The sequence below is a fragment of the Heptranchias perlo genome, chromosome 21 (genome assembly GCF_035084215.1).
Source record: "Heptranchias perlo isolate sHepPer1 chromosome 21, sHepPer1.hap1, whole genome shotgun sequence".
Lineage (NCBI taxonomy): Eukaryota > Metazoa > Chordata > Chondrichthyes > Hexanchiformes > Hexanchidae > Heptranchias > Heptranchias perlo.
In genome coordinates this window covers 22,202,561-22,219,476 of record NC_090345.1, presented here as the reverse complement: position 1 = coordinate 22,219,476, position 16,916 = coordinate 22,202,561, and the positions used below count along the sequence as shown (strand labels likewise).

Genomic DNA, 16,916 nt, shown 5'->3' with positions numbered 1-16,916 from the left:
ATCAGACGCTGCGGATAGGTTGAAGACGACGAGTAGGGAAAATGTACCAAAGTCGCTTGTGATTTTAGCTTGGGCTGTTTCAGTGCCATGAGAAGGTCTGGAAATTGAACAGAGTTTTGGGAGAAGTGGGCACAGAGCTGGGAGGTGACAACATGTTCAAGGACTTTATAGTGAGGAGGGAGATTGGAAACAGTGCAGTACCTGGACAGGACAAATCAGTCGAGAGTGAAACTTTTGAGGAGGGGTTGATGACTGTAATTTTTAAGAAGGGAGGGACATTGCCTGAGGGATGGAAAGTGGATTTAAGTGGTCAGGAGTTATGTGGGGAGGGGATTGCAGGAGCAAGAGATGAGCTTGGAGGGGGCAGGTTAGAGATGAAACTGAAAAAATACAAGGGCTCAAGACTGTAGTGGGTAGAAGGCTGGGGGGGTGGTTTGAAATAGTTGGATGCTTTAGCAATCTTATTCCTAACTGTATATTAATTTCTCTTGTACATATGGGCAGACTAACTCCTCCAAATGTATTAATGTATTATATGCACTGACATCATCCATATTTCACTGTCCAAAGTAAAATATTCAGAACAACTATAATAGAAAAATAACATTATCAACAATACCTTGCATCTCTGTAGGGTTCTTTATATGTTCGAAGTGCTTCATATTGATACAAAACTGCTTTGTGTATATACGCTATTTTCTGAAAAATTCTGTAATCTTTATTTTCTTGTGTCAAACATGAAAATTTGGTTTTGCATCTGTGCTATGCATTCATTACAATACAGCATCTGCTACAGATTCATTGCTCTTCATTACAGATGATCTGTTTACTTGAACAGTCAACTAGTCCAGGAAAATGCAGGGTTTTCTTCTGATATTATACAAAATTGATGGTCATACATAGAATTTGAGCTGGATGCAGTTCTTTGTTGATTTTAATTGTTTGTATATGAATGCTACAGCCAATTTTGTACATACTGGCCCAAAACAACTCCACTTTGTAGAAATTTCTAATTGACCCCTTTCTGTTGTGTTTAATTGTAGACGGTTGTATTCATAGTCTTCCTCTCTGATGTCTTCATGTCCAAGAGATCAGGCAGATGACCTGCTCTTTGTCAATTCTCTTATCACGGGTGTGAGTGTGGCCCGGAATGGCTCACCTTTCAGATTTCCAATAATAAATAAAAATTTCTTCATTCAGTATTCTCCACACACTGCAGGATGTGTCCCTTATCCAGTTGGTCCTGGACATTACAGAAGTTGATGTCATAGGTGTGCTTGTCAAGATAAAATTGGCTGTTTCCACCTTCTGTAAAAGGCAGCCTGATTGTAGTTCATTTCAACCTGTAACAACAATTTCTAACGTGGTGGAACAGCCTAACCTGGAGATGGAAACCCCCAAATAGAGCTTGTCGAAATGGATTGGAGGGAGCACAATGTGTGGAGAATGTCCATCTGACGAATGAAGATAGGTATTCTATCTTTCTAATGTTTCCCTTATTCTTATTGAAATATAAAAGTCAAGGATGGAAAAAGCCATTTGGTCCTTTGGAGCTCATCCTCTGGTACTTTAACTCTCCCATTATCGCATCTGTCTGTATTTTGAATAACCACAATGTTTTTGTCTCTACTACCTTGCCTGGTAGATTCTTCCAAATATATCACTGACTGAAGAAATTTTCTTGATGAGTGTTCTCAATTTACTTTCTTTCATTTCCATTTATGTGTCGTGGTCTTGGCAGACTGAGATAATCTGGGTTTATCATAGCTATTTGCCATACATTTATATTCTGCGTTATCAAGTTGAAACATCTCAATGCACGTTCACAGAATTTATTTTTTGAAGCTCATTGACTGTTATATAGACTGACATGGCAGTCATTCTGCACTTGCAACATCCATCAAACAGCAGTAAGATAAATAATTTATTATTTTTTGATGTTGGTGGTTCAGGATGTACTCCTTGCTCTTCTAATAGTGCCATTGGATTATGTAAGGAATGGAACCACATGCTCAAAGGAATTCAAAATAATAAAACAAAGACTTTATTTTTGTTTCATGTGTTGCTATTCAATCATGAAGCTGTGGCACATTTTAAGGTGCTTCTGTCGGTCGCCGCTGACTTATTTTAATTATTTGTAAATTACACAAAATTGAGTATCCTGGATTTATGTAAGATAATTGCTTTCATATTTCAACAGATACTTCATTTAAAATTATAATATCTTGCACTTCTCTGCATTTGCTGTGCTACTTTCTGTTTCATTAAAGTAGGAGAAATTGGGCTCAATGCTTCTATGGGTGGTGTTTCCTGATCAAACCTCAAAAAAAAATGTAGGTTGAAAAACTGAATTAAATGTGCTTTTACTGTTTAAACAGAATTGCCCTGTTACAATGCCAGTTGCTAACCAGATGGTTATTACACAGCATACTCTATTGAAAAGACAGTAATGCACAATCGCAATTTATTTTTCTTAAACTATGTATGAGCACTACCTAGTCACAAATATAGGGCAACAAAGTTTTTTTTCTTGGATATCTGAGACCTTCGGCAGTGAACACATTAGCAAGATATTTATTCACCATGTGCATGACATTAGTAAGTTTGGTGTCTGGAGCAGCAGTGTCACTCAGACATCTTCGTTTAAGTTTTTCAAAGTCTCATAGAATTCTATACTGTCCATATCAGTTGTTTGAAGCATGTTCTCCAGTAGGGTACGGGCTACCCTAAATCTGTGGAGTAAAGACTCTCTGAATAATACTCAGTTCTTAGAGCAGCATAATTAGCCAAATCTTGCTTGAACAGGGCAACTCGTGGCATGTGCCATTAGTTAGACTTTTTCCTGCACCCTTCAGCTCGAAATATTTCTGCGCCATTACTTGCTTTAATTTTGAGCTGATAATGGGGGCAACAGGGCTTCTGGGACCTTAGTGAACGACAGGACCGACAATGTATCTCCTTAACAAATGAGATTTAAGGATTGAGAAAGAAACAGAAGAATGACGGAGAAGGAGGGTGAATTAGCGTGGATGAATTAGAGTCAAATCAGGTACAGAAAAATTAATAAAGAAAGGATTAGACTAAGTGTGAGGGAAAAAAGAGACAAAGGAAAAGAAAAACATTTAAAATTTAACATTTTTAAAATTGCTAAACAATTTACTACATGCAGGAATGAGACGTAACAGTTTAAATTGTTCTCTTCTGGGCCAGAGAGGTTGATTGGCATTGCAATAACAATTATCACATTATTAAAAGGGTACTTGCCCTATTAATTATGAGCCCTAACTTACTGCAGCAAGTTTAATGGGGCATTAATCTGCAAATTCTCAAGGATTCTCAGGATGAGATGCCATTTATACGAGGCAAATGGTGGAGCAGTGTAAATCGACCAGCAAGTTCTGGAGATTCACAACTCACGGCGTATCTCTTCATCCCCTGAACTTGCTGGCCGATTTGCAGATTAATAACGGCATGCGTTATTTTTCCAGGAAGATTTGGCCCAATGTTTACTTACATTGAATTGAACCCAGACATTAGCCTAAAGTGTGTAAATTATGCAGTGTCTGATTCATATTCGAACACTTCATCTGTATGATTTTGTTGCATTTATCTTGCATTTCATGCTTGTTATCTAATTTAAAGATGGGCTTGTTTTTTCCTGGGTAGCAGAATGTGTTTCACCTGACTCTAAACGTAAATGCTGGTGTTAATTGAACAGCAGTGGTATACAAAATTGCTAATCTGACACAACCTCTCCTGGTATGTGATTTCTACAGCTATCCTGTTGGATTTAACTGGGATGAACAGTTATACTTGATTGTATTTGAGGATCCTTTATAGTCTGGTTCTGTTCAGCAAGCCATACTTCTGCATAATCCCTTATGAAGCTTCAAAATAAAAATACAATTTCAGTCGCACATAACAGAAACAAATGAGTTAGATAATGTTGAGTCTGTCAGAAAACTGTGCTACAAACTGCATGCTTTGAATGCTAGATGTTGCTGCATAACATGCTAACATTCAGAAAAAATATTTGCATTTATATAGTACCATATCGCATGTCTCAAATGTCTTAAAGTACTTCACATAAGGCACTTCAAAGTAATCGATTGTGACAATACATAACAGTTATGTAGCCAATTGCACATGCCAAGATTCCACAAAAGCAATGAGATGAATGACAGTTAATCATTTTTTGGTGATGTTAGTTGAGGCTGTAATGTTAGCCAGGACATTGGGTGAACTCCCTATTTTTCATTTAGTGCCCACCTAAACATGCAGCCAGGGCCTTGACTTACTGTCTCATCTATAAGTCCGCATATCTGATGATGTAGCATGCCTCAGTTTAAAAAAGAACGAGCTTGTATAATGCCTCAGGATGTTTGAAAATGCATCCAAAAAATTACTTTTGAAGTATGTATACATTAGGTGCTTTTGCATTAGCACTTGTTTATTTTGGATCATTGGACAGCAGCATCTGTTCACTGTCTCCCCATGTTAACGCTATTAAAACTGGGTCCCTTATCCCAGCGATAGAATTGTAAACCCACTAAATAGATAATCTGACTACTGTGCCTGTAAGCAAGCTTCTCCTCAACCTGAAAGGTATGGAATGGTTCAGGGGAGAAAAGGACAACTTAAAACAGGAGGATGTATTGAATATAAAGGGGTAGAAATTCTGGCAGCAGGGTTGTGCTTCTGCAAATGCTTTGTTCTAACTGTGACCCCATCTCAAATCTCTGGGATGGGGTCACTGACCTATTAGATAGATTGCCAGTAACAGCAGTGCAGGGGCACCCAGTGGCGGGATGTCAGAGTGACATCTTGACGCTCCATTGGAGGAGTCCACAAGCTGGTCTGGCCAAAGATTCTTTACATTTACCTGATCCTGAATGGTAGTCCCCAGATTCAAATCCTCTTACCTGGTCCTCATGGTAGAAACCAGATTCAAATGGGATCAGTTGCCATTTGATTTCTTCTGAAGAGGAGCCCACATGTGACAAAGTATGGCACCTGCTTCCTGCAGACATACATTCGACAGCCTGCTTTTCTGGCGTACCTGGGATTTCTGGGGTATCCTGAGAACCCCCAACACACTCAAGCAAACATTGGAATGGGGGGCTGGGATGACAACCTGGTGGAAATGGATCCTGCTCCATTTTCCAGTCCCTCCGTTACCACAACATGTGAATTCCATCCCATTTAAGTGCAGAATTTCTGGGCTAAAATCTCCATTTAGGGGCACAAAAGTGTCTGGTGGGAAAAATAGGATTAGTCATTACAAGTGTTAGCTTGCTTCAGTGGTAGCACTTTGAGTCAGAGGTTGTATGATCAAGCCGCACTCCAGCACTTAAGCACACAATCTAAGCTGACACTTCAATGTAGTATGGAGGCAGTGTCTCAGTGTCAAAAGTGCTGTCTTCCAGATGAGATGTTAAACAGTCACCCAGTCTGCCAGTTCAGGTGGACAATAAAGATTCCAGGGTACTCTGCCAACATTCTTTCCTCGAGCAACACCACCAAAAAATATTGGTCATTCATCTCATTCTTCTTTGTGGAACCTCGCTGTGAGAGCAGTTGGCTGCTACGTTTGCCTATAAAACAGGTGACTACACTTCAAAGATAATTAATTGGCTGTACAGTCCTTTCTGGCATCCTCAGGATGTGAAAAGTGTTATTCAAATGTAAATTCATTCATTCTTTCATCATTCTGGAATGATGAACAGGCATGATCTATCCATCTTAAACTTACTTGGTCAAATCTCTCAAAAATAGAAAATTAAATCAATATTTTGCTTAAATACTAAGTTAAAGCCTTTTTAAGAATTATTGATTGAATGGACAGAGATTAAATTGGACCGTAAACAAATATTCACTTCCTCCTTCTCTTTCATCAGATTGAAAAATAGCACATCTAAGATAATTTTTATAATTTTATAAATTGGAAAATATTTACTAACAACTCACATTTATATAGCATTTTTAACATAGAGAAACATCCCAAGGTGCTTCACAAAGGCTTAATCAAAATAAGAAATGGACAGTAGGGGAAGGGGCATGGGGACAGTTTGGCCTAGACAAGTATTACCCAATGTGTTTTACTTCTGTTAAAACCTGACTGATGTGGAGGGGCTGAAAGGAAGAGATATGCAAATTCTAGTTGAAAACTATAACCCTTCAGAAATGATGAGTTTATTGAATATTTGTCTAGAAGATACAAATTAAGAGAATCAACGTAGTTTAAAATCAAAGTGAACACTCTTCAAACATTAAATCCTATTTTATTTCCTGACATCTGTCTCCATGTGATTGATTTTTTTTTCAAAAACTTACACCTATTGAAAAAATTCATTTATAAATCTAAAATACTTACAATTCTGTGTACTCGCACTTTTTAAAAATGCTCAATCTTGTACCTTAAATTTATTTGAAACTGTTTGTACGTTGCCTGACCGTACATCACTGCTTACTGAGTGTCTAAACAACAACATGAATGTCTACTGTGTACAGTCTTTATTAAGCAATTATTGCTGTTTTTGTTTTCAGAAGATGAACAGAGTTTCCGAGACCTGGGTAAAGTTCTGGTGCTGTACAGGAGTACAGCTATGCCTTATAGCATCTATCAGAGACGACAGAAGAGAGCCAACGATGAAGCAGCGGTACGACAATATGCAAGCCTGGTTGGACAGACCTGTGCAGAGCGGATACTGCTTTATCGAAGCTAAATACATTGTTTTTATGTTAAGTACGTAGAGATGAGATAGCACTGTATGCTAAATTAATGCTGTGTAACAAGATCAGAATACAAAGCTCCTATTTTAAACATTACAGCTCAGACCAACCACCTAATATAGTGTGTGTGCAAATTTGTTTTTTTTTTGTAGCCTACACAACATTTAACTTTAAATTATATCAGTGATTCTCAAACTTTTCCCAGCAAGGACGCATCGTTTCAATTTTCCTTCGGCTGAACCTCACCAAAAATGTCTTAGTCTCAGTGTTCTAGTTTAGGATACTCTGTTTTCCTCTCTTCCTCGTAATTCCTTCCATGTTCCTTTTTTCTTCTCACTCCTCTCAATCTTACGTTCTTTTCCTCTCTGTTCCTTTACTTTTTTTTAATTTCATTTTTCCTTTTCCTCCTCAGCGAGTAGGCAGCTGAGCAACAACATTAGAGAGCTGGACATGGTGCCACATGTTGACTGCTGGAAATTGTAGTCTTTTACATGCATGCATGCATATTTTGTTTGCTTATGTCACAGCCTTTACATTGAAGATGGGGAATGAGTTAGCTGGGTGGGAATATTGAAGTTTTGGAAGGGGTGAGAGGATGTATCCAGACTCCAGGATATATCCAGACTCCAGGATATTCAGAGGCCCAGCAAGCGTTGTGGTAAGAGGGAAAGTTGTTGCAGCCAAGTTTATGGTTAAATTTGTGATTTAAAAAAAAATTATTGGTGATCAATTGTTTCTCTAGATTGGCAGCTGCACATAAATCCATGATTGACTCAAATTTTATTACAGAAATACTGTATTCAGATAACAGCAAAATAAATGTAAATGCTTCTCTGTAAGACTTATCTATTTTAAATACAGTTTTTTAAAATTTTTGTATATAAAATTATGGTTGATAGACCATTACCTTAGTTAGGCACATTATATGAGCACATTTTCCATTTCATAAAACACCCAGATCTAGCATCCTGATCCAAAGATTCATTGATGAAATGCTCCAGTGGCAGTGTGAGCTCATTTCATACTTGGCTACAGCATAGACATAACAAGTTATCATGAAGTACACTGAGAAGAAAAGCTATTGATCATGGATATACAGGTGATGACAGAAACTGCATGGATAGAAAGCATATGTTGTTAGACAAAGAACAGCACTTTTCTCAGAGCCTGCCAAGCAATACATATAATTTTTTTTGAGATGGCACATGCATTATACTGGTACCTATTTCCAGCCATGTCCTTTTATGTTGGGGCCAAACAGAGAATAAGCATCTCCCCACCAGGCCATGTGACACAGTGTGCTTAAGAGTGGCATAGTTACATAGACTAGGGAGACGAAAGGGGAAGAAATATACACAGTGGAGAGCACATTGTAATGCATAGACACTCAGGTAAAAAAAAACAAGTGCTTCAGGATGTTTTGCCAAATATGTTCAGTCTCCAGTTCAAATCCAACCAAGTTGTTTTACTGCATTAACAGATAATGCCTTGTCTTTCACATATCTGATTGCTAGGCTGTGAGAGCAATTGTTGTTGGCCATGAAGAGCAGCAAGGCAGCTGGTAGTGATTTAGATGAGAGATTTCCTATTTTATTTCACAAGTGAGTTGTGAAGAACCTCCCCCAAGAGCAAAATAAATGGAGTGCCTATTATACTGTTCACAGTAATGTATTCTGTTTATCCAATGCACTGACTGCATAAAATATAAACTGTGAAGTTGACATTTAAATTTGTTTTTCTGTCACAATGGAACACAGATTAATGTTTTCCAAATCATGCAAATCATATTTCTTTTCCTTCTTTCTCTTCCCACCAACAGCCCCCAAGAAAAAATTGGGTTACTTCTGATAGCAATGGAGAAAAAGAAATAACTTATATTGATATAGAACCATATCATATCTTTCAGGACGCCTCAAAGCACATCACCTCTAATTAATTGCTTTGGAGTGCACTGACTGTTATTATGTAGGCAAATGTGGCAGCCATTTTGCTCACAGCAAGATCTCACAAAAGAGAAGAGTCACCAGTTAACCTGTTTTTTTGTTGGTTGTGAATATTGACCAGGACACTGGGAAAATTGTGCTGTTCATCATATAGTACCATACGATCCTGAACATCCATCTGAACTACCAGAATAGGCATCTCCAACAATGTAACTCTTCCCTCAGTACTGCACTGAAATGTTAGCCTATATTATGTGCTCAAGACCTGGAGGGGAGCTTAAATTCACAAATCTCTGACTCCCAGGGTTGGATTCCTACAACCTCAGCAAAGCTGACAGGGACAAAATGGTTGCCTAAATTGTAACAGATTTTTTTTTCTGATTGAGAGAAAATTCAGTGATGCAGGAGTAGACAGCCTGGCAACAATAAGCAACTAGTAATAGAGAGTGGATTAGGAAGGGGAAAGTTTACCAAGATTGTTACTCCTGATCATTTCCAGTGACTCCTTCAGAAAAGTGCATATGTGTGAACATTGTGTGTAGATGGGATCAGCTGTGGTGCCTTCCACAGTAGAATACACTGCTAGCACATAGCCTATTGAGCCCCAAACATGAAGAATAGCCGCTTGGATGGGTAGCAGAGGGTGACCCATAGAACTTACCCAGCCAAGAGTTGGCACCTGATTATTTCGATTAACCTTTGAAATATGGAACGACTATGTATACAAAATATTACTGGGACTTTTTATCCAATCACAACGAAGAAAAAAATTGCATTCATATAGCACCTTGATGGCCTCAGGATATCCCAAAGAGCTTCACTGCCAATTAAGTACCTTTTTTTGAAGTGTATTCACTGCTGTAGTGTGGTCAAGTCCTGGAGTGGGGCTTTTGACTTATAGGCAAAATGTTACCACTGAGCCAAAGCTGAAACCTAGTTAAATATTACAATATTCCTTTGTGGCTTAAAGGGCCTGTGAGGCTCCATATGAGCTGTGTAAACTATCTAGTGTACAAGCTGACTATTTTTAAATTAACCATTCTAGTATACTGACCATATAAAGCCTCACTTACATAGACAGTACCAGTTATGATTAAATCTGTTATCTGCTGATCTGAATTAAGCTACTATTTAATGGGCACAACACAGAATTAATTTGGCTTTGAAGTGCCACATTATCAGCTGATTTCTGCCATTTTTGACTCCACAGTTCAAGTTACATTTGTTGAAATGGTCACGTGTTAATGATGCACGTGATGCACAGCTGTGCAAAGTACCATGTGCAATATTTATATGTTGTCCTTCAAATCTGATTGAAAATAGGTGCACATCTCCATCTAAATTGCACTGTGGCAATGTAAATGAAAGAAAATGGAAATAAAGGAATAATTTTCAAACTGTTTTAAAATAATTTCCCCTTTTATTGTTCCAGTTCAAAAATAAAATTAAAGTGGGCATAAATACTAACTATTTGCTGTACTCCTTTTTATATATTTTTAACCCTCTTAAAGAAACATTAAGGGAATGGGTGATGCAGTAGATTAGAGCACTGTTTTTTTTATTTCTGTGTATGTAGTTTTCAGTCCAGTCAACTCTGATGGCCAAAAGTCTTCCCACTTTGCTGACTGCGTGTCCTAGGTTAAGCGGTAGTCTGAACTTAGATCCCACGTTGCCATAATCATTCAGACCACAAGATTGATTAGTATAGGGAAAGAGGTTGTGGCAGAGTGAAGCTTTCCCCTAGGATTTAAAATAAATTATACCTCCTCTATTGGGAGATGCATAGGGTTGTCCCATGATGAGAGATTGAGTAGAATGGGCCTATATTCTCTGGAGTTTAGAAGAATGAGAGGTGATCTTATTGAAACATATAAGATTCTGTGGGGGCTTGACGGAGTAGATGTTGAGAGGCTGTTTCCCCTGGCTGGAGAGTCTAGAACTAGAGGTCATAGGTCGGCCATTTAGGACCGAGATGAGGAAAAATTTCTTCACTCAGAGGGTTGTGAATCTTTGGAATTCTCTATCCCAGAGGGCTGTAGATGCTTAGTTGTTGAGTATATTCAAGACTGAGATCGATGGATATTTGGATATTAAGGGAATCAAGGGATATGGGGATAGGGCGGGAAAGTGGAGTTGAAGTAGAAGATCAGCCATGATATTGAATGGCAGAGCAGGCTCGAGGGGCTCTATGGCCTACTTCTGCTCCTATTTCTTATGTTCTTATACTTCACCGTAACAACATTGCCTCTCTGAGATGCAGTAACCTCATAAATTAGTCTTGGTCAGGAGTATGGATAGAATAGAGCCCTGAAGGTCTCTGTAACTATCACTGCCAATGTCAACCAATGCCATGTTTGCTACAAAGCAGGGAAAACACTATTGTTTTCTCTCAGTGGTACAGATGATGGATTTACATTTCTGGCAAACAGATTCATAGTCATAATGACAAGGATGTGAAGCAAGTATCTGAGCTACTGTACTGTCAGGCGACCTCCATAATTTTGCACACCTAAGGTGTGAAGAGCTCAGTACTGGGGCGGGGGGGAAATTTGATAGGGCCTATTATTGGGCGTAGGTAGCGCGATCCGCTATTACCCCGCACCCAATGGCCCCTGCACAGGCAGGATGTGACTTTTGTGAGGCCTGAGGACTTGCCTTTAAGCAGCATTCCTAATCAACGTTGACACGAGGGTTCAATGCAATTTGTACTTTCCACCAGCAAGGGGATCCCCAATCTCTTAAAGGCAGGCTGTCTCTTAGAAATCTCTTAAAGGTAGCCAGTACCTGTTATTTGCTGAAAATAACAGTCTGCTTTCTGCACGGAGTCTGAACAGAGATCAGACATCGCACGTGCAAAACACAGATGCAGCTCCCGATCCTATGTTTACAAACTGATGAGTTATGTTAAAACATTGAATAAAGGTTGCGCGCTACTAAAACCCTCATCCTCCTATCTGCATGCCAGACCTCACCAATCTGCCGATCTGAGTTTATACCAGGCCTGCGAGAGTGCGTGCACCAAGGTTCTCTGCTGATGCACTAGAGACGTTGTGCAAGAGGTGTACAGAAGGAGGGCATCCTATTATCCGAAGAGGTTGGGGGGGAGGGGCAAGTGGCCCTCCAGACATATACCCAAAAGGCAGTGGGAGGCAGCGGGGGACAAAGTCAATGCCAGGCGAATAACATCATGAACGTGGATGCAGTGCAGGAAGAAGTTCAATGCTTTGACATGAGCGGTCAAGGTGAGTGAGGTCAACTGTCAACTACACCACGAGCCGTATCCACTGCTCCACGCACTACACCCCCATCACCCATATACCAACAAACTCCATCAGTACTTAATTCTTCCAATCATATGCTTCCTCTCACCCTTACACGTTACCACTGTTGCAAGCCGTCCACTCACAGGCCACACACACTGGCAGCTATTCAACAGTGACAGGCACATCACCCAGACACACGTCCCGCTTTCTTGCAGGAGAAGGTGGTGCATATCAGGAGACAGCACATGGCAGTGGCATTTAGCCCCGCGAGCCTGTTTCGCCATTCAATGAGATCATGGTGGACCTGTGACCTAACTCCATATACCCGCCTTAGCCCCATATCCCTTAATACCCTTGGTTCGCAGAAATCTATCAATCTCAGATTTAGAATTCACAATTGAGTTAGCACCAGCTGCCATTTGCAGAAGAGTGTTCCAAACTTCTCCCACCCTTTGCGTGTAGAAGCATTTCCTAACTTCAATGTTAGGCTATGTCCCCTAGTCCCAGTATTCAAGTATAGGGGACTTCCAAAAACAGTTACAAATGTCTCGGCAGCCAGAAGCAATAATCCAGCCACTAACCTGTAAATCCTGCCTGGTCCCTTTAAATAGCGCTGGTGGGGGTCCTCCAGCCATTCTAAGACACGTTCAGATGGTCAGGGTTAAGACTGTGCGTTGAGTTGAGCGTTAAGTCCCAAAATGGTGTCTATCACTTTTAAATCAGCGTTGCACATTGATTGTATCCATTTTCTCCTTGCTTTATATGCTTCTGGCGTTTGTATTTGTGCCTGCACTACCTCCTATACCAAGATGGCATCCAGCGCATGTCACGCTGGAAACGTGCGTGCGCAGCCAAGACGCCATTTTGGATGTTGGAGAGGCCGGGTAGTACCGAAATAATGGGCGCTACAAGGCCCAATTTAGCGCCCCAAGTATTTTTTTTAAGAGTTCTAGGTTTGCTTATGGTATGGGCTTGAAGGCAATAAAATAAATCTTCATATGCAGTCACATATTGCTGCCTGGTCATATTGCTACTGCAGCAAACCAAATGTGGAAAATTAAAATAGTATGTGATAAATGGACGGTGAGATATGTTCAAATACTGAGATGTAGCATTACATTCAAATAGTTGCAGATTTCTAAGATATTATGGTGTTTATGAAGCATTTATGCTACTGGTTTGGTCTGTGATTCTCTGGGAGATTCAAGCATTTTATTTATTCCAGTCCTTAAAGGAATAGAAGTTTGAATTCAGAAAAAAAAAGTCAGCCCAGAACGATTTGATTCTTTATTTAAATGCAGTGATCATTCTTTCTCTGTTGGCTTGCTCTTTATGAATAAAAAAAGTTGCAATTTCTTCCACAGAGACAGATCAGCAGTCGCTAGTCTCTGGTGGTCCATATGCATGTGGTTTTCATTAATAACCAGCTGGTCAGATGAGAGTATTTTTGTAAGATTCTTCGTACAATCAGGGTTTGCAAAGTTGATATGGTGCCTAAAAATCAGCAATTTATAATCCTCCATCTACTTGCACTTTTTAAATGGTAGGCATGTTGTTATCCTACATTTCTGGGGTTTGGCATTGAGTAAACAACGATAAAAGGGATATACTGTATATCATACAAAGTAACATTTCTTCTATTTCCATATGTTTAGACTGCTGTACAAGTGCCTCTTACAAACGGTTACTTTTAAAGTATTTCTTTTATGAAACAAGAAATATGCAATGTCTTTACCTAAAATTGATGCAATGTCTTTACCTAAAATGGTACTCTGCTTCAAGAGAAACATATTTCTGGTGACACCTTAAATCCAGGTGATTTATCTTTGCATTGCACTTGTGACATTATGTTGATTTTATTGTGAATGGTATATCCAAACCAAGTACTATTATCAGTCCATATATTTATTAGTGTTTAAAATTCATTTACTGCTGTGTTTCAGTCACTTGATATTATTCATTTGAATGTTTGCAGTATGTTAAAATAAAGCACTTAATGTAACGGTCATCTTTCATTCATCACTTGGCGTTCTTCAGAACGTGCATTACTGTACAAGATCGCCATTGTGTTTAAAAGTAATGCTGAGTTCAATTATTTGTTAAGTGACATCTGCAACAATTGATTATTAAAAGCTTACACCCTCTGACCGCAGCTTGAGAAGTAAATGTGCTTCACTTATAAAGTCAATTGTTGAAATCCCAGAACTCTTTCTTTCGCTTGAATTTGGTTACTTGGATAAATTCAGTGGTTTCTTATTAGTCTGTTTAAATGCTGTACACAGGCAATCAGTTCTATCTCAATTGGGTTGTGAAAAAAGATGCGCTGTTTCATCCCATTTGAATAATGCCTGCTGGTGGATGATTACACAACTGGACTGACAGTAATTATGGACACAATTGGTAGGCCAGACTATTCTGCTTTCCCAGCTGAGGAATGATGTTGTGGTGAGTAGTATAGTCAAGTGAGAAAATGAAGGTTTTTCTTTTAAACACCTATTTTTTTTCCATGGGAGCCAATTTTCGGGGTGGGCACTGAGCAAAGTGATTGTACCACCTGCCCGATGGCACAAGTGAGAAGGCCAAAACATGTTCATGTTTGGACCTCATCTGTATCATTTCGTCAAGCTGCCAGCGCTCAATAGTCGCTGATTTGTGGTGGTGGTGGGGGGGGGGGGGGGTGGTGGAAATCCAGCGGTTCCTCTATGGAGCCAAGCTGGAAATCAAAACTTAAAGGGGGAGGGAGGCAGTCCCGGGGTTGGGGGGGGGGTCACTGAGCAGTCACCAACTAGTGGGAAGATTTTTGTGGGGCCAGGAGGACTGTTTAAGGACCGCTGGTTAGGCCCGGTGTAAGTCTTCATTTTAAATATTTTAATAAGGCTCTTGCCTGTTTTGGGCGGAAACTCTAGCTGCCCATTTCGAGGCCTACTCAAAAATGAAGTTGAGAGGACGGGGTGGTAAGTTTTTTTTTACATTTCAGTGCTAATGGTGTGGTTGGCAGATGAGAATTGCCCCACTTGTATCTCAATCTTCCTTCGTTATCCTCTAAATACTATGGGTCTCAGATTATAAAATAGGGAAAATCAAAAGGAATGTTTAGGCTGCACTTAATCCACCTTTAGCTCTTTTTCTTTTGTTATCAATATCAGCCACATTTTCAGTGTTCTTGCCATTGAGAAATTTTTTGACAGTGGAACATCTTTTTGTGCCTGTCTCACCAGTCTTTTTCTAGAAAAAGTGTTAAGTTCCAATTTGATAGCACAAATATATTTGATATCTAAGTTCTGATTTCAGAATCTATGTCAACTGTAGGGACACCTTTTCTGGACCATTTGGTCATGAACCTTCTTTCTGGTATCTTCTCAGCGATTCCAACTCAATGATTCTGAGATTCAAAAATGAGAGGATTCATAGGTAGGTTATCCCACAGGCGTTTCCTTTATTACACCCATAAAAGATCGTAGACAAAGAAACATTAACAATGCCATGGATCAGGTTTGACACATCTGCAAAGATTTTCTTCCTGAGACTCTAGGGCCTCGATTTTAAACCCCCCACCCCAATCCCAGGACAGGCAACAGAGGTGGGGGGGGTGGGTGGATAAAATATCAGGATCGGGCAATCCAAACCCATTCCAGCCCTTTAAATTTAAAAATGCAGGAATCAGGCCATGGATGAGGCTCCTGTAAAAGGCAGGCAGGGGCCTAATGAATAAACCAAACTCACGGCCTGATGACATCATCTGCCCCCATTACTTAAATTTAACAGAAAGTGAGGGGGAGCTCCGAGCTGTAGGATTCCCGGCAGTTGAACCGAGGCGGGAGCGGCTGACTCCTGAAGTGGCTCCTTTAGCACTCCTTACGGGCCAGGAGGAGCAGACGTGCTCCCCCCATAGCCCTCTCAAGGAAGCCTTTGCCTTTGCCCCTCCCCCCTCCCCGATTGCTTCCTAGTGTTGGAGATGGTCCCCAGCTGCAGCCTTCTGTCGCTAGTGTCCTGTCCCACCCCCCACCCCAGCCAGGCTGTCCACTTGACCAGCTGCGGAAGGGAGGTGGTGCTACAATATGTTAATAAGGCCCTGCCATTAAGATCGGCAGGCCAGCCTTGTCGGGCTCTTCGGCTGATTTATTCCCCCCTCACCCACCCCGCTTCCCCATTAATATCGAGGCCTAAGCCTCAATTAATGTTCACTTCAGTGACAATAATGATATGCAAAGATCCAAACACCACAAGAACAATCTGTCCTTTATCTGAGTCAAACTAATCTAGCTGATCAGATCATATAGAAATGACTCATCCCAAAAACAGTGATGCAAATTTCAAATCCTTGCTGATACACTAGCATTCATTTGCCAAATGAAGCCCAGTATCTCGAGTTTGGGCTTGTAAAGAGAGTATTTAATTATACCTTATAATTTAACCTGGTACTGAGCATTGACCATTAATATCCAATCAAATAGTAAACTGAAAATACATATAGTTTATAGTGGCTGTTTCACAGTTGGGAGTAATTAGAAAGTATCACAGTTTCCCTCTCCAAAGGTGATCATGGACAATCACAAACGGATCACACTAGCAGTCAGGTTCCACCAATCCAAGGTAGGTGCATGTGATCTAGACTCAGACTCGAGTAACTTCCTGAAACCATTAACAGTATACAATAATTACACTTAGACCTTGGAGGGCTATGTGTGAAACCTCACCGAAACTACTGGTCGGTGATTTTCAGAAAAAGGCTACCTAGTAATCTTTGCCTTCAGCCAGGTGAGTAAAGATTAAGGAATCTCAATGAAATCCATCTTCAAAGAAATAAGGTTTCAAACTATCAACTATAGCTTCACTACCTAAGGGAATATTTTATGGATATTCTTCAGCTCAGGCCAACAAAAACTTTAGTTTGCCTCTCATTGTAGATACCAAATTTTCATGAAACTCCCTGCACCTCTATGTCTTGGTATCAAGTGGTGTTTTCAGATTATTTATG

The 16,916-nt window shown here is 40.0% G+C and overlaps 1 protein-coding gene across 9 annotated transcripts in view; it reads left to right on the top strand.

Moving 5' to 3' along the window:
- LOC137340046 (arginyl-tRNA--protein transferase 1) overlaps window positions 1-13,940 on the top strand; it is a 200,275-nt gene extending 186,335 nt beyond the window's left edge. For 8 of the 9 annotated variants that reach the window (XM_068002265.1, XM_068002272.1, XM_068002268.1 and 5 more), the window contains one exon: window positions 6,547-13,940. In XM_068002265.1, coding sequence (XP_067858366.1) covers window positions 6,547-6,725 — 179 coding nt within the window. In that variant the 3' untranslated portion in view covers window positions 6,726-13,940. The remainder of the gene's footprint in view (window positions 1-6,546) is intronic. The other variant, XM_068002270.1, reaches the window with a different exon arrangement.
- The last annotated feature ends 2,976 nt before the right edge of the window (window positions 13,941-16,916 follow it).